The 23,352-nt window shown below is 36.8% G+C and overlaps 1 protein-coding gene across 3 annotated transcripts in view; it reads right to left on the reverse strand.

Moving 5' to 3' along the window:
• Positions 1-20,771, reverse strand: part of PHTF1 (putative homeodomain transcription factor 1) — a 34,813-nt gene extending 14,042 nt beyond the window's left edge. For 2 of the 3 annotated variants that reach the window (XM_087720151.1, XM_087720150.1), the window contains exons 1-9: positions 20,676-20,771; positions 10,701-11,002; positions 9,185-9,253; positions 8,556-8,612; positions 6,278-6,347; positions 4,528-4,686; positions 3,655-3,820; positions 1,463-1,597; positions 1,072-1,213 (exon numbers count right to left, since the gene is read on the reverse strand). In XM_087720151.1, coding sequence (XP_087576277.1) covers positions 1,072-1,213; positions 1,463-1,597; positions 3,655-3,820; positions 4,528-4,686; positions 6,278-6,347; positions 8,556-8,612; positions 9,185-9,229 — 774 coding nt within the window. In that variant the 5' untranslated portion in view covers positions 9,230-9,253; positions 10,701-11,002; positions 20,676-20,771. Of the gene's footprint in view, positions 1-1,071; positions 1,214-1,462; positions 1,598-3,654; positions 3,821-4,527; positions 4,687-6,277; positions 6,348-8,555; positions 8,613-9,184; positions 9,256-10,700; positions 11,003-20,675 lie in introns of those variants that run through there. The other variant, XM_087720152.1, reaches the window with a different exon arrangement.
• Positions 20,772-23,352: the final 2,581 nt, after the last annotated feature.

Below are 23,352 nucleotides of genomic sequence, written 5' to 3' on the forward strand. Positions count from 1 at the left end.
ATCTATTTGGACCATAGTAACTAACCAGTAACAATTTATTCTATAGCAGTACAAGCAATATATATATCAACACAAACAAATCTATACTGTAATACAATGTTACACACTACATGGCTACCCAATTTAGAAATGATTAATCTAATGACATGATTGAAAAACTCCTCCACAAACACTTCTGTCTGCATGATGTAGGACAACTGTATGGCTATGGGCCCATCTATCAGTTTTCCTGCAGGCAAGTCCATATATACCCTGTTTCCTTGAAAATAAGACCTCCCCGCATAATAAGCCTAATCGGGCTTTTGAGCACATGTCCGCCCCGGAAATATTATAATACGACCTCCCCCGAAAATAAGCCCTCCCCAAAAAATATTGTAATGCAGCAGCAGCTATGAGATAACCACTACTACCTCCTGCACCTCAAAAATAATAAGACATCCCAGAAAATAAGGCCAAGCACTTATTTTGGGGGTCAGAAGAAAATAAGACCCTGTCTTATTTTGGGGAAAACACGGCACTTTCACTATTATGACTGAGAAGTAATTTTAAACTATGATCTAGTACATTGAGTTTTGAATCTTTTTATCTCTGAAACACATAGCATTTCTCTCAGCCTAGTTTAATTCATATAACCGCTAAAATGAGGAAGAGGATCGAATTGCAGTATGCCAAGCTTATTTCCTTGAAGGAAAGTTGAAAAAAAATATATAAATGTTTTTTTCCCCTGGGTCCCAACTAAGTTCTTATACTTATAACAATAATTTTAATCCAAGATGCATTGTTGAAGGAAGTTAATTTTAAGTTTAGTACAGGAAAAAATACTGTTTACTTTATCAGGAAATAATATAACTTTATACAGAAATTATATCATGTAATTGTATTATATTTTATTTTCTATAATTAAATGATAGTAATATCTGTATCTACAGTAGAATTATAAAACTGTTTTGGAGAGGTTTTCAATATTTTTCAAAATTTAGATGAGTGGGTAAGATTTAATCTATGCACTATTGTTCATATTGAGAAAATTTGACATTTGCATCAAGCAAACACATCAAGTTCAAACTTTACCTGTTTTCTATCTACATTTAACGGCATTTCAGAATCTTTCGATCGCTGAAAATTGTGTTCAGATCTGGAAATCCTGCGTTTTATATTGCTGCTATGCTCTGCTTCAGTCCCTTTATCGGCTACCCGTTTTCCCCTTTTCATCCTATGGAGGGAAATGCATTTCTTCTTTATTCACACTTTAAAAATCAAGACATAATTGAAAAGACAGAGAATTTTCCATGATTTCTTCAATCCAACAGTTCTAGAAAGACAATTTGGCAGGCCATTTCCAGAAATGCACATAACTGGCTATAATAAATTATGATGTAATCTTGGAGCAAGATTGAAATTACAGTTAAAATCCAGTTAAAATTGTCGTATCTTCTAAATAAACTAATATTACCAACCGTACCCTTCCCTGCTCCTTCGGCGTAATACTGAATCAAACAAGCCGCTGATCCTGGATGAAGGCTCCATGGACTCCTCGCTTCTGCTGATTTTGTCAGAGGAAGTATAGCTATCACCTCCTGCAAATTTGCGTGCTTTTCTAGATTAAAAAAAATGCATAAATTTGCGTCTGAGAATAAATGTCCCCCTCTTCAAAGCCACAGAATTTTTAACATATCTGTCCCAGGGAATATAAATATTATCAGATGCCAATTATGAATAAACTACATATTCATAAATATATGTCTTTTAAAGTTGCCATAGGATTGGGAGCCGAGGTGGCGCAGTGGGGGAGCCGAGGTGGCGCAGTGGTTAAATGCAGCACTGCAGGCTACTTCAGCTGACTGCAGTTCTGCAGTTCGGCTATTCAAATCTCACCGGCTCAGGGTTGACTCAATCTTCCATCCTTCCGAAATGGGTAAAATGAGGACCCGGATTATTGGGGGCAATATGCTGGCTTTTTCAATCATATGCTGTAAACCGTTTAGAGAGGGCTGAAAGCTCTATGAAGCGGTATATAAGTCTAACTGCTATTGCTATTGCTATTCCTATTGATTTAGGATGCTAAAAATACCAGGTAAAGAAATTAAGTGTTTATGACGCCCGAAGAACCTAGGGGAGATAGGTGGCATTTAATAAAATTTAATAAATTAAATAAATAAATAAATATGTGCATATGCCCATTAATACAAATACAAGGAAAGAATCTATAAGCCCAGAATTGCTGTATTAGGGAAATAGGTGGTTTCTAAAATAAGAAATACCAGTAAATAAATACGTATCTATGCATGTACTAATGAAAATGAGACTTATCCCAAACAGTTTCTTTTCACTTGATTCTAGACTGAATTGATGATTCTGGTATTTTCTAGTATTTTATACTAGATTTCATTTTCACTACTCCATTTGTACATTTTCTGAAAAATGTTTGCAACAAAGTATGTTAAAAATTACTCCAGGCATGAAATGAGGCGAGTTTAAACTATATATAGTTAACTGTGGCTAATATCACATTTAATTTTCTGTCTAAAAATACTAGCCATGAAATTAATAACTAATGAAGTACTATGAAGGAGAAATCCAGATCTCATAATAATGATATATTTGTTGCTTCACTAATAAAATATCTGTTTATATCCCACATAGAGCTCATGTTAGTTACTGTTAGTTACTTTTCTGGAAAAATTAAATATGAATTATTTTCATCAGTTTGTTGTTGATATAACACTCTAAACATCTCAGAACTCAGTTATCAAAGGAACTGCTTCTTCGTCTATACATCTACTTACATACATACATAGTTTATTGATTAGCCCATAGGCCCGTGATGGCGAACCTATGGCACATGTGCCACAGGTGGCACACGGAGCCATTTGTTAGGGCACACAAGGCATTGTCCTGTCAGCTCCAGCGTGCATGCGCGCCCTTGCCAGCTGACTTTGGCCTTCATTTTTAGCCGTTTTTTGCCCTCTGGAGGCTTCAGGGAAGCATCCTGAAGCTTCCGGAGGGGGATCACGCACATAAAATTATGGGTGTGGGCACAGTCGCATTCCCCCCACCTTTGGCGCACGATGGCAAAAAAGTTAGCCATCACTGCCATAGGCCGTATCAAATACATCTACTTAATCTTTGTTGAGTAGAGCTTGCTAACTGTTCCCAACCTACTCATATTAATCAATCTGTGGAACAGAGATAGGCAGAATCTATAGCAGATCCTGGTTAAAAAAATATTCCGAGATTAAACAAGATCCTTCATGAATTATTTCTGTAGAAGATTAATCTAGCATCCCATTGATTTTTGACTGCATTTTTTTTTAAATGCTCAAGCAATACATTGATCGTTTTTATTATTTCATGCTTTTATATTTCATGCTCATGCATATTATCATTTTATGGAATCTACTTTGATATATTTATACTCAAGCATATCAAAGTGGTATGTAAATAGTGTGAATTAGTATATATTATTAAAGTAAAATATGAAAGCTGTATCTTATTAGAATCTAAGTAAAACAAGTGTATTAGCAATGAAGTCCAAGCAAAGATACAATACATATTATGCATATTGTAAGAAAAATGGCCTTTAAGCAGGATGCAAAGAAATATTCTGATTTGAAGAGGAACTTTCCACCCAAGCTACAGACATTCATCGCTCACCTCCTTCTTCGACCAACACCACTCGCATCACTTCCTGAAGTTTTAGATAACTGAGTAGATACTATCTGGCAGTGCACAGTTCCCATAAGTAGCATAAGGCACAATGGTCCAATGATTTCACTTGCACTCACTATTGGCATTATGGAATATAACGTAATTGCTACAACTGAAAAAAAATGTACATGAATTATCTAACAAGTAAAAATAGAATTTGTACTACACATATATAATGCATACAATGTAAAAATGCTACTTATAAAAACTGCACTGACTAAAATGTGATACTTCTAAAAATAGAAAAAATGTAATATAATAGCCTACAGAAACTACTGTATATGCAACTTTAGCACTGAGTTTCTCCTTTGCTAACCATGTAGTGAAAAATATGGACTTAGAATTGATTTATCATGGACAGATGTTTAACATCAGACCAACTATTGTCTGTTACTCCTTTCTCCCATGAGTCTTTCTGAGATCCAATATTAGATAGCACCTTAATCTGCATTTGTTGAGTTCCCTTCCTCAAAACTTGGCATGATACAAATTACAGCTATTTTAAATGGAAATAGATATTGGGGCTATCCAAAGCCTTCAAAACAGATGTTTTATAAACAGGAATGGTTGTAAATGCACACATATGAAAATTTACATAGAATTTAAAAAGTATAAAAACTTAGAAAAAAAAGAAGGAAAAAGACATAATGTGAATGAAAATGAAAGAATGAGAAATAGACAAGAAAAAAGAAAAAAACATCTAAGAAGATAATTCAATTTTCTTTGCAACCATTACTAGCATGATTATTACTATTTCCACCCTGCCAAATTACTTATCTGCGTTCCCTTCATAGCATAATTTCTACTACTCCTACTTACCTTGTAGGAGATACAATACCAACAGCCACATAAATATACGCCAAGAAGTGACTTGTATCCACCACTGACTAAAAAATGGGAATAATATAACCCGCACAATTCCCTTCCTTGTAAGTGATGTCCAAGGAATTTCAGGTTTAGCTTTGGCAAATGTGGAACCTGAAAATTTTGTGTAATGAAAACAAGTACTTCAGAAGATAATCAAGAAAAGTGCATTAGCTGTTATTTTTTTCTTACTCAAACCAAGATTCTTTTAGAAAATGAGAACTATGAGATAAGAGAGCTGTGAAACAATTATCCAGAACTTTGGTTGGACATCCAATATTCTACTTTCAGTTTTTGGATGATATTTGGGGCAACAGTGGAAGCTCTGAACCGAGCTTTGATTCCAGCACAAAGTTGAAATTTAATCCACAAAAGTACAGTTTTCTCTCTGCTCAATTTTTCAATTGCAACAAGCAACAGAGGGCAGGGCAAGAAGTAACAGTGGAAGATCATTTAAGAGTGATCCAAACCTTGTAATTTCTGAAAACATTTTACACAGTGTTAAGAAAAATAACATCAAATCTTCCACCAATATAGAATAGAACAGAATAGAATAGAATAGAATAGAATAGAATAGAATAGAATAGAATAGAATAGAATAGAATAGAATAGAATAGAATAGAATAGAATAGAATAGAATAGAATAGAATAGAATAACAGAGTTGGAAGGGACCTTGGAGGTCTCGAGTCTAACCCCCTGCTTAGGCAGGAAACCCTACACCACTTCAGACAAATGGTTATCAAAATCTTCTTTAAAACTTCCAGTTTTGGAGCATTCACAACTTCTGGAGACAAGTTGTTCCACTGATTAATTGTTCTAACTGTCAGGAAATTTCTCCTTAGTTCTAAGTTGCTTCTCTCTCTGATTACTTTCCACCCATAGCTTCTTGTCCTACCCTCAGGTGCTTTGGAGAATAGCATGACTCCCTTTTCTTTGTGGCAGCCCCTGAGATATTGGAACACTGCTATCATGTCACCCTAATCCTTCTTTCCATCAGACTAGACATACCCAGTTCCTGCAACTGTTCTTCGTATGTTTTAGTCTCCAGTCCCCTAATCATCTTTGTTGCTCTTCTCTGCACTCTTTCTAGAGTCTCCACATCTTTTTTACATCGTGGCGACCAAAACTGAATGCAGTATTCCAAGTGTGGCCTGTTTTAGCACTAGACTGGAGATGCCAGGATTGGAGGTCAGAATGGGAAGCACCTGCCTCTCCCCTTAAGAAAAAAACATCCAGACAATAATGGCAAAGCACTTTTGCCCAATTGCCAGGAAAGCTTCATGGTCATGCCATTGAAACAAGCAAGAGTTCAGTTTTCCCTTAAAGAGACTATACATTTAAGAGATATAGTTAAGAATTGTATTCAGTTCTGGATGGGGATACACTGTTTTTCAAGGAGAAGATTTTCTCTTCCAGTGTATCTAGGATTCCTTGTGATCTTGCCTTGACAGTCAATGTAGAACTACTTTTATAAAATTTTGGCAGATGCACTACCTCTTATTTTTTGTAGGAATGTATGAGTTACAAATATTTTATTAACAAAAGCTATTTTTATAATATGCCATCCATATTATTTTATATATAAAATAAGACAAGTACTAAATACTATATATGTATAATATGTATTACTTGTCATCACTAACTGCACAGTATAAATGTTTTGCAAATGTAAAACAAGTGATTAAATTTTCAAATGATTCATACCTCTTATTAAATCAACATCTATCAAGTCAGGCTGTATGTGACCTTTCTTTCTGGGTTTGCTTTTGAAGCCCTGCACATTTAGTAATAAACAATTAGAATATTTTATAATTAATAGATTGTTTCCCTTATCTCACAGAATACATCTTTTATTACAATTACTCTTTCATAGTCATGTTCATATGGGAAGCACAGAATAACCTTCTCCAATTCCCAGCTCTTAGGGTAAAAAGGTAAGGCGTCCCTATGGATTTTATTCCACTAGTCATTGCTAACTCTGGGGGTGAGGGCGGAGGTGCTAATCTCCATTTGAAGGCCATTGAGCCAGCGTTGTCCGAAGACATTTCTAGTCATGTGGCCAACATGACATCACAGAGTATGGTTACCTTCCCACCAAAGTGGCACATATTTATCTACTTGCATTTGTATGCTTTCGAACTGCTAGGTTGGCAGGAGCTGGAGTGAGGACAGGAGCTCACCCCATCGTGTGGAGCTCAGGTCTTGAACCTGGACTGCTGGCTTTCCAGCTCTACATTTTAACCACTGAGCCATTGAGCTCCTAGGGTATTTGGCTTGAGAATTCTAGAAATTGTCATCCAATACCACATAAAGATTCATCACACAGGGCAATGTTCTATCAGAGAATATCTCATATAAAGATTTTTTTCATATAAAGATATATAAGCAAAGAAATCATTGCACATCAGATAAAGCTCACTGGCTACAATACTGCAACTGCATTTTATTTTATAAATGTACTCCCGCATGCCTTTGCCATTCAGAATCTGAAAAAAACAGTACACTGTATAAATAAAGTGCTTGATATTTCTCTGAGAAGGTATCTATCATAATCAGGAAAATAATAATACTTCTCTAGTAGAAGAGAATATATGTAGCGTAGGTTGAACAATGGAGTCTTGGTGCTCTCTGAACTTGTTTGCTTGCAGATGTTTCATTACCCAACTAGGTAACAACATCAGTCTAGTGAGTATGGGGTTTCTTCCTTGCTTATACACCATAGCTTGCTCTGCCAGTGTCAACAGGGGTAGGGTTTTCTTTCTCTCTTTCTATTTCTGTCTCTCTATCCTTCTACCTACCTACCTACTGTATTTCTCTCTCTTTCTATTTCTCTATCCCTCTACCTACCTACACACACACACACTCTCTCTCCCTACCTATCTACTGTATTTATCTCCCTCTCTCTATTTCTCTTTCTATCCCTCTACCTACCAGCCTACCTACTCTCCCTCTCCCTACCTATCTACTGTATTTCTCTCTCTCTATATATATATATATATCTTTCTATTCCTCTCTCTATCCCTTTACCTACCTACCTACACACACTCTCTCTCCCTACCTACTGTATTTCTCTCTCTCTATTTCTCTCTCTCTATCCCTCTACCTACCTACATTCTCTCTCCCTCACCCTATCTACCTACTATATTTCTCTCTCTATCCCTTTATCTACCTACCTACCTAACTACTGTTTCCCTACCTACCTACCTACCTACCATATTTCTCTCTCTTTCTCTCCCTCTCTATCCCTCTATCTACTACTACTTTTTTTTAAATTTGCCTCTTCAAAACCTTGGTGTGTCTTATACTCTGGTGTATCTTATACTTCGAAAAATACGGTACATCTACAGTACCAACTCTTCACTGCAGTACTATACAATGTTTTTCTGATTTCTCATAATGCTTCTATTTCAGCTCAGACCTTAATTCACATGCATCCAAATACCCATCAAGCACAGTACTCCCACTTATGATGATGAGGAAGTATTGTGGGACTCAGTGGTGGGTTGGAACGGGCCTGGCAGCATCCACATGGACGCGTGCAGCACACGCATGCATCTTAGCACCTCCATGAGCCTCCGCGATGCTCCAGCTGCTGAGCAGAGCATCGCATGGGTGCTGTACACGCTGTGCGCGTAAGCACTGAAGACTTAAAAGACCGGTAAGGAGCTCAGACCAGCGGGTGAGCCCACCGGAGCACTGTACCGGAACGGTATCCGGTGCTCTGGGCAGGCTCCGGTACAACTGTACTGGACCGCACTGCCTGCAACACACCACTGGTGGGACCGTCTTCAACAATTACATGGTAGAAAGTCAATGAACACTTTACAACTTTCCACATACAAAACACTATGTTCACTGAATCCCTTATATTTCACATGCCACTCTATTTGTTACATATAACATATTCCATCCATGTCATTCCATAGAGCCATAAAATAAAGAATTAAGAAATTCAACAAAATTATTAGCAATTTTTTTTTACCTTCATCTCAGTCTGTTCTATGGACTTTTCCCATATTTGTTGATCATAAGCTCCAATCTGAAAAAAAGCAGCTATTTCTCATATATTACTTTTACCTTCAACACCAATGTATTAGTAAAATAATAACATTTAAATATTTATATTTGAGTATTTACAAATATTGGCATATAAATTTGATAAATAAAAATAAATTTACTGAGTTATCTCCTAGAATTCTTCTATTTAATGCTACAGATATAGAAAGCAATATTTTGGAGAGGTTTTATCAATATGTTATTACAAATGAAGAAAGCAACAATTGCAGATTTTGTACAATTGCTTTACTGAATATAAAAATGAAACACAGAAAATACACATACAAATCTGATAGTAGGTGCAGCTAAAATAAAAAAATCCTAAATTATGTCTAAAACCAAACCAAAAGAATCACTCCAAATATTTTGACAATAGCTCCAATAATCCTATGTTAAAGAACTGAAGCCCAAACATTTGAAAGTAGCCTAGTTGGCAGTTTTTAACAATGGTTTAAACAATGTGCAAATTCTAAAAAAAAAAATACCCCCAGTTTAAAGCTATGATGTAATCTTAATGACAGAACAAATATATTAAAAAATAAGCCTAAACCTGACCTTCTTTTGGTACCAAGCGATGGCATCTTCATCATTGGAAGCCATTTGGTTTCTCAACTGCCAACTCAACTGTATAAACATAAAGAGAGTTCATTATAGAAACTAGGGATATCAATAATAAGTATTCAAAACCAAGTTACAACATTCCCAAATTCATTTCTTACCTCTTCTATTAGATAAGAAATGCATAGCTTAGACTTTTTAAAATATGTTGCACAAATAATTCTGTGTATTTTTAGTAGAAATATGGAAAGGGATACAAAATATCTTTATAAGCAATACCTACACTTTCGTTTCTTTCTTTCTTGCCACTAAAGGTGCCGAGGTGGCGCAGTGGTTAGAGTGCAATACTGCAGGCTACTTCAGCTGACTACTAGCTGCAGTTCGGCAGTTCAAATCTCACCGGCTCAAGGTTGACTCAGTCTTCCATCCTTCCAAGGTGGGTAAAATGAGGACCCAGATTGTTGGGGGCAATATGCCGACTTTGTAAACCACTTAGAAAGGGCTATAAAAACACTATGAAGTGGTATATAAGTGCTACTGCTATTACTATTGCTAAAGCCTATAGAGCAAGGTTTCCCAAATCGTAAAGTACCCTTCCTTTGGAGAGGTGTGGAGTAAGTCCAGGGGAACCTTTTACATTGTTACAATAAATCCACCTTTCCCATTGTGTTCATTTGGCCTTTGGATTTGTGGGAGAGATGTATATATTAAGATTACACTAAAGGTGGTAGAAGGAGGATGGCAAAAAGTTTAAGAATCCCTGCTGAGTATATATGGCTAGTATCATAATGTGATCACCAGAGTGGACATAATTAAATTTTCAGTCTTTTTATTATGGACTTGGAATGATTAGAAAGCAAAATGAGGGCCTATGTTCACAAATCGTTTCATCTTTTCTAGTCCCAAATGAGAAAGATGCTCTGGGAATTGTCAAAATATAACTGGGGGTTTCCATGTGGCTGATGAACATTATTCACCCTGATTGAAACAGACATGTTTTAGGAAGTAATCATCCCTCCTCCACCCCCAGTAACAGCAATAGCACTTAGACTTATATACCGCTTCATAGTGCTTCATAGCCATCTCTAAGTGGTTTACAGAGTCATCCTATTGCCCACAACAATCTGGGTTCTCATTTTACCAACCTCAGAAGGATGAAAAGCTGAGTCAACCTTGAGTCGGTCAGGATCGAACCACTAACCACAGAATTCCCTCACTGGCTGGAGATGAGAGCTCAGTTATCTGTTAAGTCCCTCCTTCAGTTACCCTCAATCCTTAGCACTTCTTCTTACCAACTAGCTTTAACCAGTGATTCAAGCTCTTTTAAACACTGCCATTTTAGACCCAGGGCCTCATCCTTTCTGTCACTCATTTCATCTGGGTTTAATTCCCCATCAAAGTCTCAACTTTCCCTACATCACTTCCCTTGTTGGCTTGGCCTCAGCCCGCAGACCCTAAAGTGATCAATCTTCACTTCTCCACAATACCTAAAAGTGCAGCTCCAGGACTCTACCTTTCAAAGCCTCTTCCTGTTACCATGGAAACCGAAGGATGCAGCAGAAGAGAAGGCTCTCAACTGCTTTTTCCTGGATCATCATGTTGTGGCAGACAGCATTAGCCAAGTGCTGCATCCATGGATCCTTTAATACAGTTCTGAAGGAATGTGGCAAATACCGCAACCAGTCAGCAAACTAAGATACAGGCAATTGTACAAAGGAGGTCCAGGCTGTAGGCTTCAGTGATGCATGTCCTGGGAATTAATAACTTGTTGAGTCCCATTATTATGAATTCAAAGGGCAACAGTCATTCATGGTACTGGAAAAAAGGAACAAGTGGCATCAATGGCAAGTGGCAATTGACAAAGAGAAGGAAAAATTAAAATTAGCCTGGGAGTCCAAAGTTGTCTGATCACCAAACCTAAAAAAAGTGTTTAGAAAGAACTTAAATGAGACACATTTCTAATGCATCATTCCTATATGTTTTTCCACAAATCACGCGCATGTAACTAAAGCATCATGAAATTCAAGCACACACACACTTGCAAATTGTGGAGGTCAAGAAAGCAAGTGAAGTTTGTTTGCCTATGCAGAAGAATGGTATTTTATAAAGGCTGCGAAATAGATTCCCTTGACTCCAAAAAATTAACTGTTACAATATTTGAATAGAATAACAGAGTTAAAAGGGACTCTGGAGGTCTTCTAGTCCAACCCCCTGCTCAAGCAGAAAACCTTATACCCGTGATGGCGAACCTATGGCACATGTGCCAGAGGTGGCATGCAGAGCCCTCTCTGTGGCTTCCAGGTTCTGTCGTGTGCATGCGCATCGGCCAGCTGCTCTCTTCTGGGTTCCAGCACTCTGGCGCATGCGCATACACATTCCATTTTTAGCCTTGGTGCCAAAAAGATTAACCATCACTGTCCTATACCATTTCAGACAAATGGTTGTCCAATCTGTTCTTAAAAACTTCCAGTGTTGGAGCATTCATAACTTCTGGAGGCAAGTTGTTCCACTGATTAATTGTTCTAACTGTCAGGAAATTTCTTCTAATTTCTTTTATTTATGTCTGTACCGCTATCTGTTGATGAGAGACATTCCTTGAACCAACTATGATACAACTATAAAGTTTGGAAGCAAGTAATGATAAAAGGCATCCTGGAACCATTCATTTTTCTTCTTGGTCCCTTTAATCCTGGCTACTACATCATATTAGTATCTTTGTTCAAAGCAGAAATTAAACATAAGGGAGTCTTGCCTTGCCTTTTAAGAATGGGAAGTTCCTCCAATATTATTATCATTCGCAACAAAAATAGCCATGATGAAAGATATTGGGAGTAGTATTTTAACTCCATAGAGTTCTCACTCTTGCTCTAACATTTTATTTTTTCAAAATCCCTGCATTTAATTGCTTGACACATTTTATTTATTTATTTGGTCCTTCTCTCAAAGTAGGGAGTTATACATTTGATATTAAAGTTATCTGAACTCTGAAGAAAGAAGCAATGCAGAAGCCAGGATAGTTTTTAAAGCAATCATACTATTTTTTGAATGTAAATCTTGGTCAAGAAGAAGTTAGCAATAGGGATACGAAAAAGCCAAAAAATCTTGTTAGGTTCAATTACTCAATTATCTGTGTTTATTTCAAGTCTCCTACCAGTTAAGTTGTATTGTTTCCTTGCTGTGAATGCTGCCAAAAAGAAAGTAAAAGTAAACACATCTAACTAAATTCAGAAAAAAAGAAAACATCCCCTTCCACTATTGTAATCAACCTGTGAAACTTAAGATAACTTTTATCGAAGATCTCGCTTTGTTTTGTAGTCCAATGTTCTCTTTTCTTTTCTTTTTTGAAGTTCATAAAATGGAGGCAAAGTTCCTTCTATACTTTAACCCTGCCTGTCCTGAAGCTGGATATATATGCATAGATAACACTCCAGAAAATAGGATTCTTGAATTCTATTAGATGGGAAATTTATTTTAACATTTTTTAATTATTTTTTCCTTCTACAACACCTTACAGTCATTATATCAACATTATTATGTCATCATATCTGTACATGTAAATATTATTTCGCCTTTATGTTTATAAACCTTTATTCACAGTTCCTTCCTTCCGTCCGTCCGTCCGTCCGTCCGTCCATCCATCCATCCATCCATCCATCCATCCATCCATCCATCCATCCATCCATCCATCCATCCATACATACATACATACATACATACATACATACATACATACATACATACATACATATATATATATATATATATATATATATATATATATAGTTTTTTGGCTTAATTAATTTTATTCTTGTTTTGCAGCCATTTGTACCAATTGTTCCAAATTTCATAATATTCCGACTCTTCTTTGTCTTTTAATTTTAGTGTTAATTTGTCCATCTCTGCACAATCCAAAAAATTTTGTATCACTAATTTGTCTGAGGGGATATTATTTTGTTTCCAGCATTGGGCAAACACTATTCTAGCTGTGGTCAGCAGATGTGTTAATATGTACTTAATTTTCTTTGTATATTTCTCTTTGATTATTCCCAGCAGAAAGAGTTCGGGTTTGTATTTTATTTGTTCTCCTGTAATTTCTTGCACCCATTTCCAAATTTTTGTCCAATATTATTGAATTTCCGGGCAGGTCCATATGTGATAGAAAGTCCCTTGTATTTTTTTACACTTCCAGCAGGTTTGATTCATGTTTGGGTACATTTTAGCCAATCTCGTTGGTGGTAAATGCCAACGATTAAACATTTTATACATATTTTCTTTGAGTGCTACTGATCCTGTTAGTTTATAATTTGTGTTCCAAATTCTTTCCCAATCAACTAGATCTATATTGTGTCCAAAGTTTTTGGCTCACGCTATCATGCAATCTATCATTCAATTCATCTATTATTTTATACCATTCTGCTGGAAATCCATCTGGGCCTGGCATTTTATTATTTTTCTGTTTTTGGATTGCCTGTTTCAATTCTAGTTTTGTTATTGTTTTTTACATTTCTTTCATGTCTTCTGTTATTGGCGGTGTTTCTTCTCTGTTCAGATATTCTTTTATTTGTTTTTCATCTGCTTGTTCCCCTTTATACAGATTCTCAAAGTACTTGTATGCAATATTTTTCTTCCCTTCCATTGTATGTTGTAATTCACCAGTTTCCTCTTGAAGTTGACATATTAATCTTTTCTCTCTCTTTTTTTTCAATCTGTATGACAACCACCTCCCCGGTTTATTTGCTTACTCAAAAAAGTTTTGTTTTGTTAGTTTTAGGCCCTTTACCATTTCTTCCTGGTCTGATATATTTAATTTATGTTTTGCTAACTTCCAATCCTTTCTAATTTTGTCATTCTGTGGCTTATTTTGTAATTCTATTTCTAAATTTTTAATTTCCTCCTCTAATATCTTCTGTTGTGCCCATTTCTCTTTGTTTCTTTTTGCTGAATACGCTATAATAATTCCACGGGAATAAGCTTTTATGGTGTCCCATAGATTTTGTATAGATGTCTGTTCTTTTGTGTTTTCCTTAAGGAATAACTCCAATTCGTTTCTACATTTTTGAATAAATTCTTTTTCTTTTAATATTTGCAAATTTAACATCCATCTTCGTCTAGATTTAGATTTAGATTTAGATTTATTTATTTATAGGCCGCCCTTTTCCCTGAGGGGACTCAGGGCGGCTTACAATCAAAAAAGAAAGGGGAGTGTAGGACAATACCAAAAAGAAATGTGCACAAAGTAAATTAGACAATAAAAATCAACATTCACTCAGCATTCGGGAGGGGCGAAAACAAGATTATCCCCAGGCCTGACGGGCTAGCCAGTTCTTGAGGGCTGTGCGGAAGGCCTGGACGGTGGTGAGGGTACGAATCTCCACGGGGAGATTGTTCCATAGTGTCGGAGCCGCAACAGAGAAGGCTCTCCTCCGAGTAGTCGCCAGTCGGCACTGACTGGCAGATGGAATACAGAGGAGGCCAACTCTATGCGATCTGATGGGACGCAGGGAGGTAATTGGCAGAAGGCGGTCTCTCAAATAGCCAGATCCACTACCATGGAGCGCTTTATAGGTGGTGAGTAGGACCTTGAAGTGCACCCGGAGATCAACAGGTAGCCAGTGCAGCTCACGGAGGATCGGTGTTATGTGGGCGAACACCGATCCTTCCTTCCCAAATTATTTTAATGGGGTTATGATCCACCCACGTATTTGGTAATATTTCAATTGTATGCATTTCTGCCCCAATTTCCCCATTCATCCATGCCATATCAATCCGTGACCAGGATTGATGTGGATTGGAGTAAAAGGTAAATTGTTTTGTTTTTTTCTGGTTCCATTTTTTCTCCAAATATCTATTAAATTTAGCTCCTCCATCATCTCAAAGCAAGTTGTTGGTAATACTTTTTTTATTTTTAGTTTTTTTGTCACTTGCGTAATCTTTTTTACTGTCCACTATGGCATTATAATCTCCTATTATACAAATATTCTTCAATCCAATTTCTCTAATTTTTTCGTGGACTTTTTTATAAAAGTCCTTCTGATTTTCATTTGGGGCATATATTGCTACTAGTAGTACTGATTTTTGGTTTATCCCTAGCTCTATCATTAATATTCTTCCCTTTGGGTCTGCATAAATTAAATTTGTCTTTTTCCCATCTTTAACATATATCGCTATCCCTTTTCTCTTTTCTTCTGCTGATAATTTTCCTAATTTAGGACATTCCAGGTATTTTATGTCTTGTTTTTTAATGTGTGTTTCCTGTAAGCATATTATATCTGCCTTTTGCTTTGTTAATTTTGCCCAGATACGCTATCTTTTTGTTGGCAAATTTAAATCGTTAATATTTACTGACAATAATTGAATTTCTTCTTCCATCCTTCTAATTCTCTGCCTGTCTTTATTTTTTATTAACTCTAATTTCTTTTTTGGCTCCTTGTTTTTGGTCTCACTTCCTCCTTTCTCTGTTGCTCTTTCTCCTCCCTACTATTTTCTCCTTATTTTCCTTCTGTTGTCTCTGTTGTTGTTCTTTCTGGCTTCTATATTCCAACTCCTCCTTATTGCTCTCTTCCTCTTCCGGGCCTACTAGTCGCTCGTATAAATCTTGTGCCTTCTTCAGATTGTCAATTTTAATCCTTTTCTCCTACCAAGTTACCAGCATCCCTTCAGGTATCAACCACCTAAATAGTATATCTCGTTTAATCAGTTGTGTCGCCAGAAATCAATAGTCTCTCCGTTGCTCCCTCACTCTTCATGGGATTTGTTTCAGGGTTTGCATCTCTTTCCCTTTGTACACCATCGGCTCGTCTCTTGTTATTCTATAAATTATATCTCTTACTTTTTTCCTCGCGAATCTAATGTGTACTTCTTTAGGCAATTGGTGTCTTCTGGCATAATTAGTGCTTACACTATATATATCGTCCAATGCATTTAGGATCTCATGCTTGTCTCTCCGTAACATTTCTGCTTCCGACATTATCCTTTGTAAATCTTCCTCTTTTGTCTCTGTTACATTCTGGAATCAGAGATAAAATGCTGCACGATCCATTTCCAGGTGAATGAGGGAGTCTTCTAAGTTTTTGGTTGATGTTTTCATCTGCTGTTCAACTAAGTCTAGTTTCTTCTCTGTTTGTTCTGTTCTTTTTTTCTACCACTTTTATTGACTGTTTATTTTTTCCAGTGTTTGTTGTATTATTCCCATTTTATCATCTAATTTATATATGTCATTTTTAACTTCATTTTTCATTTCACTCATCTCTATTTTCATTTCATTCACACCCGTTTTCAATTCACTGTGGCTTTTAGCTACTGCCTCTTGAAGCTTGGTCATAGTTTCTTGGATGGTTAGCAATGCTGCCTGCACATATTCAATATTTGAACCAGAATCTGGTTTTTCTGTTGACCTTTGGAATGCTGGAGAAGCAGTCAATACCTTTGTCGCTGGATTTACAGTTGTCTTTTTCCCGGCTTTCAGTGATGTTGTTGTGATACTTGCTATCTCTTTTAAAATTGTATCTTATTCTTTTAGTATATTATATATGTTATCCCAAATTAGCATCCAATATCTTGACTGTTATTTTTATTTCAACTTATCTTTTTTTTCCCTATCAATATTCTTTCCCCCCTCTTTTAATCACAATCTAAATTTGCTACTAATAGACTATATACACTGTTACATTAGATATTACTTATAATATAATATATATGCTTTGCTGTTAAGTTTTTTTTAAATAATTCCTTAACTTAGCTTGTTCTATCTATAATAATCCACAAACAGTAGTCCTAAAGCAGTATAAGCAACTTAAATGTCTGTCTGTCTCTCTCTCTCTCTCTCTCTCTCTCTCTCAGTACTCAGTATTCATTTATACCAACAGTGCTATAGCTTAAGAATGCAATTATTTCATTATATCCTTAGTGTAATTACTGCAATTAATTCAAATAGATATTTATAGCCATAGATATATGTATAAGGATATCCACAAGCTTTTCACTTACTTGTTTATAACTATATAGAGTATTTGTTTATAGGTATTATAAATATTATATATAAATATTATATACAATTGTAACTTATTTCACTAAACTATTAATACAGTCAATTCATTCAACACTTTTTCTTTTACTTTTTTTTTAAGTTCTGGGTTTAATTACTTTTCTTTTCAGTCTTTGCAAAATTGTCCACGCTCTTCTGTTCTACATAGTTCTAGTTAATTTCAGCACAGCTGTTGCATCAGCCTTCCCCTTCCGTTTCGTTGTCCTCTTCTTTTTCCTAACTGCTATCTGTCAGCCACCACCCCCAAGCACACCACCGTTCTCCAAGTCCTCCTTCTTTCTTGGTTTATTTTCCACCACTTGAGTCTGTATGTCTGTATGTCTTAGAATCAGTTCGTGCTCTTTCTTGTTGTCTCCCCTCTGATCACTCACTTATGCCAATTAGTTCTTCCAGGCCGGTCTTTGCCTCTAAAAATCTGCCACTCTCATTCCTACAGGTGGTTGCTCAGTTATAGGGCTCTCACCCGATCTCTAGAGACTCACTGCTTTGCCCGTTCTTCTCTGCGATCTTTCTTTTCTGCCAACACTCACTGCTGTTTCCACTCGCAAGCCAATCCACTAATCCACTTGATGACACAACAGATTGATTAAATTCTTCCTTCCCCTTTTAGATAAGTTTGTCGAGACTTCAAGTCCACCACTGAAACAAGGCAGACGCTTGCACGCCGGATTAAAAGGGTATCCCCATATCATAGTGGGCAGTTGCCCTCCCCCTCGTTAGTTCTAGGGTTTCCCTACTCTTCCGCGTCTCTCCAAGATCAGCGTACCCCTGCAGGGGTCCTTCAAACATGTAGATTGAGATAAGAAGTCAGAGGCCTGATTTCTTCCCCACACTCGTCCCGACGTCACCACCGGGAAGATGGGAATTTTAATATTAGTTTATATTATAACTACTCAGATGATTTGACTTGCCCACAATAATGGCCATCTTTTTGTGGGGGAAAACAACCAAAAATGCTTCCCCACTATCTAGAGTAGAAATTAGAAGAATTACTTTTTACAATATTGCAGTTCACTAATGTTTATAAATGTATTTTTGTTGCTAGCATTGCTGATATATTTAAAACTCTTCACCAATCTCATGTTATTGTTAGAAAAGCCATTGATGGTTTGTCTCTGTGTTGTATCTGATTTTAGAATAACAAAGTTGGGAGAGACCTTGGAGGTCTTCTAGTCCAACCTTCTGCCTAGGCAAGAAACCCTACACCACTTCAGACAAATGGTTATCCAACAAGTTCTTAAAAACTTCCAGTGTTGGAGCATTCACAACTTCTGCAGCCAAGTTGTTCCACTGACAGTTCTAACTGTCAGGAAACTTCTCCTTAGTTCTAAGTTGCTTCTCTCTTTGATTAGTTTCTACTTTGCTGTAATTTATTTTCATACTCTTCTCTAAGGAACTTTAAACATAAATGGCTCTCTCAACAATTATGCATTTTAACAGATTAATCCTAACAAGTATGATAGGCTGAGAGTGAATAAAACTTGTTATGACCAATCTGGATGTCTATAGACCAAACTGATACACTTGTTTTACCTGCTCTCATTATGTTATTTGCTGTTTGTATGTGTATGTGTGTGTGTGGGGGGGGGGGGAGCTGTGAATATGTATTGGGAAAATTAATGTGGACATTAATTTACAATTCTGAATAATTCAACATTTGTAGGTAGCAGAATTCTATTATTTCCATATCATAGTAAAGAAGCAGGTGGGAGGGTAGCAATTCAAAATAAGACTATATGGCTGCTAAAGATATGCATAACATTTTATTAACTTCTGGAGAAAAAGTTTTGCACTTACCTTTGAATACAAATAGTATAATGGTAGCATTTTTAAGCTAGAGAGAACCATGAGGGTAGCTGGGGTGAAAGTTGAAAAATGCCAAGTGTGTGTGGGCAAAAGTCAGGTCAAACAATAAATTACAAATTGCTAATTTGTAATCGATATCACTGTAAATCGATAGGTCTTTTGCTCAGTTAATTTTACAATTGATAACATAAGTCTTTATGTCACATTTAAACAGGTTCAAAGAACTTCATAAACCAGTATCTCATTTTAAGCCAATCAGATTTGTAATCACCAAAATGCACAGATGCTGATGCTCTAAATAGGCTGATTAACTTACATAATAATCTTAAGAGAGGCTGGTATATTAAAGTAAAATTCTACACTTAATCTTTGTCTTTGGAAGGCTGCAGTTTTAACTGTATGCAACTATCCCTGTAAATCCTTTTCTTCTAATCGTAGTTGCTGAAAAATTGAATGTGTGCATGGGCCATAGAATATTTTATTACACAAATATTAACTTAATCAGTAAAAACAGTTCTTTGAAAGAGGAAAAATGGGTAGCAAATCACTTCAATTTGGATATATAAATATATTTGTGTCCCCTTCATCACTGTTATGGGTGCTAGCTATAATGAATTAATATGTTTAATAAGTAAGAGTAAAAGAGCAAATAAATCAGTTCCATCACTCTTCCAAACATGTCCAAGATCAGTCATTAAATGGTCATAAATGTATTAGAGGAATTTAATAACTTGGAAGACAGTTCCTATCTATGGGTCAAGAATAAGCATATATCAGCAAAAATGCATATCAAAGTACTCTTAGTGAAGATGCCCAAAATCAAATAGACAACTAAACAGGTTTCTAAGCACTGGTTCGCATACCCTAGGGAAAGGAAACCTGCATATTTGAGGGAAATTATCTTGTTTCTTTGGCTTTCAATATGCTATCACTTTTAACAATTTGAAGATAAGCATATAAATTTAAAATACAAAAGGAGGTAAATCAGGGTAAGCTCACATATTTCACCTATGACTTGCAGCTGCTAAGTTTGAAGGATGGTGGAAGACTCCCAAATCAAATCCAGAATGACCTTTCATGCATTCTATCTCAAGGGAGTTTTGTGCATTGGAAATTAATGTATAGTTTTCAATTCAGCCGCCCATTTAATGAAGTCTCATCACAGCATCAATGAATATACTCACTTGCCACATCAAGCATTTCTTAGGCCACACCTGAAGATCTACCAGAGGCATGTTGACCCCATAAATCAACTAGTCCTCTTACTTGTTCAGTGACCCACAATCCTAAATTCCTCAACTTCTGGTTTTCCTCACTGGCTCAATTCCTTTAAAACAGTGTTTCCCAGCCTTGGCAATTTGAAGATGTCTGGACTTTAACTCCCAGAATTCCCCAAGCCCAGACATCTTCAAGTTGCCAAGGCTGGGAAACGCTGCTTTAAATCTTCCCTTTCAAGGAAGGTTGTTTTAAAGGAATTATAACCCCTTTCTGTCCTTTAGTTCATCCCTGCCCTCCAAACCTCAACCTTTTCCTGTATCGGCTCTGGCTCCAGACTCCTCAAATGCCCCTTCTATCTTTAATCCACAAACGTCCCAAGAGCGCGTAGTTTCAGGCGCTACCGTTCGGTCTCTTTCTTACCGTTCCCAAAAAAAGGCGACTGGAGAGATGGGGAGAGAGGGAGAGAGAGAGAGAATCGGCGTTCGTATTTCTCTGGACCATCCTGTTATGACAGGCAGTATCAATCAAGCGTCGCATCCACCGATGCGCCTTTTCAGTACTGTATTTCGTTTACGGAAAAGCGGCGAAAGCAATCAAGCACCGAATTTGAGATGTGATCCGGAGGAAAAGCCTGAGCTACCGCTTAGGGCGGCGCATTCTTTGGGAGTTAACGAGGCAGATTAGATTCGCCTTGTATCGAATACACAGAACGGCGAGGAGGCACTCTGTTCTCCGCGAAAGGGTAGGAGTTTTATTTAACGATAAAATAATAAAAAAAAACACCAAAACGCTTTTAGATGTAATAGGAGTTTGAATTTGGTTTCGAATCCAGGCTATGCCTGGAGCAAAAATTTAATGTGACAGGCTAAAATCTGTTAATAAAGACATAAATAAGGGTTTGGGAACTTTTCGTCGATAGAGGTATAGATAGATGCAGGTAAGGATTTTATGGAGTTAGCCATACAAATGTAAAGCTTGCAAACCATTCTCGGGTTTAAAAAGTCCTAATTCCATACAAAGAAAGAAGGGGACGTGGGTGGGGGAGTAGGAAATATTTCAGACACCAATTAAGCTAACAAATGATCAAGTTTCTTCTTTCATTTCCCAAAAGCGAATGTTCATACAATTTTAGACTATATTTTCTGCAAAATCTCAATAAAAGTCTTTTACTTTTATTGGGAAAATAAATCATCTGAGCCAAGACCCGTTGAGCACTTCCCTAATTCAATCCCAGTTAATTGGAAGAGGCAAAATTGATTAAATAGCTGATATCCCTTTGCTGTCTCAGATCCTGTTCATATCTTTAAAACTTAAAAGCTGGAAAAAGCAAATAGTAACAACCAGTATGGCTCTCCTTTTTCTCAAGGTGGTGGGAATTCCATTTCAATATGCCTATTTTTAGTCCCATTCTAACCATTCCAGCCTGTTCTAGAAAGTTGCAATGCAGGCAGAGACTCCGTTGCACACTTCACTATTTTTGCTGGCATAAGAGATGAGTAGATTCACCTTCATTCTGAGTGCCAAGTAACTACATCTGCGTGATCACTCCAAATTCTCTAGGAAACCAACGCCTTTGGTCTAGGAGAAGGAAATATCACTTATGCCAGACCTGGGCATTTTGAAGCCAGTAGGCCACATTTGGCTCTTTAATTGTCCCTGCCCAGCATGCAATAGTGATGACAAGTGGAGCAGCAGCAACCCTCCACAACCGATCGTTCTTATGTGACTGCTTAGGAAAATTGATTGCCATCCCCTGAGAGTTGATAGTGTCAAGCCCACTTGTTGCCTCTGTTATTTAAATCAACTGGAAGTTTGCACTGATACCTGGGTGATATTTCAGGGGGGGGGGGTTATACCCATGCAGCAATTTAATGTCTGTCACAAAACTAAAACTGACTCAGGAAGTGTCCACTGAAGCCCATTGCCTGCACCATCATCTGCACTCCTATTCCAATTAGAAATTCCATAATTTACCTTGCTGCATGTGTAGGATGGGGTATCAGTTTGAATGTTTAATGTCACAGAGGTCACAGTATTGTAGATGGGTAAATCTCAATGTGGATGTTATAAGACATTAAGCCATAGGGTAGATAATAACACTAGATACAGTGATATCCCTACAGTGTCACAGCCATACAAATGCAGATGTAGGCCCTATAAATTCTTAAAGCTTCCTACCGATTATTATCATTAACCCTAGCTTGCTTCATCACATAATAGTCTAACAAGTAGTGATGGAAGAAGAAAAAAATACATAGCAGCTTCATCCATGATTAAATCCTGATTTAGGTTTACCCACTGATTATCTCACACTGAAGAGCAGACAACTAGACCAGAGGGGCCACCTTCACTGTTCCTTTGATTTCCATAATAAAAGGTCAAAAAAGAATATCTACAAATGCCTGTTATCCCTTCTGTGATGGTAATATTAGAGTTCATTATATTGTCCCCTACCGGTTATTATATCAATGACTGCTCTGAGGCTATTTTCCATTTCATATTCTCCTCAGTACATCTCTAAACACCAACTACTGTTAGTAAATTCCTGCCTCATTACCCAGGAGTCTCTTGAAAGCAGTAACCATGGATAAAAGTAGCATGCAGCAAAATATGTTGTCTTCTATTTTTGTAGACTTGGACATTAGAGTTGTTCTCAGGTGAAAATGGATCATCATCCAGTTTGAGCTTGTTAGCTTACAATTTACAATTAGAGATGCTAGGAAACGGTTTAAAGAGGGAAAGAAGGCCTATATATTGTTAAATAAGTATTGAAGCTGTGGGAAAGAATGTTGCTTCATATCCATTTCATCACACATTTTACAATTTGCCATGCTTCCATAAACAATAGCATAAATAACTCTTTAACTGGTGTTTTTCATCTTGATATGCAGACTCCCAGAATTCTCAGCAGTGACAATGCTGTTTGGGGAGTTCAGGAAATTGGATTTTGCACATTTGGAAATTAGCAAGATTAAGAAACAGTTCTTAAGCAAGAAGAAGAATCAAGGGAATAACATTCTCTCATAATCTCCTTTGTCTCTGCTTCACTGAGCTACAGAAATTTACAATTTGTGATATAGCAGTCCAGTTTAAAGCA

Source organism: Thamnophis sirtalis, unplaced genomic scaffold (genome assembly GCF_051295495.1).
Source record: "Thamnophis sirtalis isolate CommonGarterSnake01/CBP01778 unplaced genomic scaffold, rThaSir2_p1.2 scaffold_7, whole genome shotgun sequence".
NCBI lineage: Eukaryota > Metazoa > Chordata > Lepidosauria > Squamata > Natricidae > Thamnophis > Thamnophis sirtalis.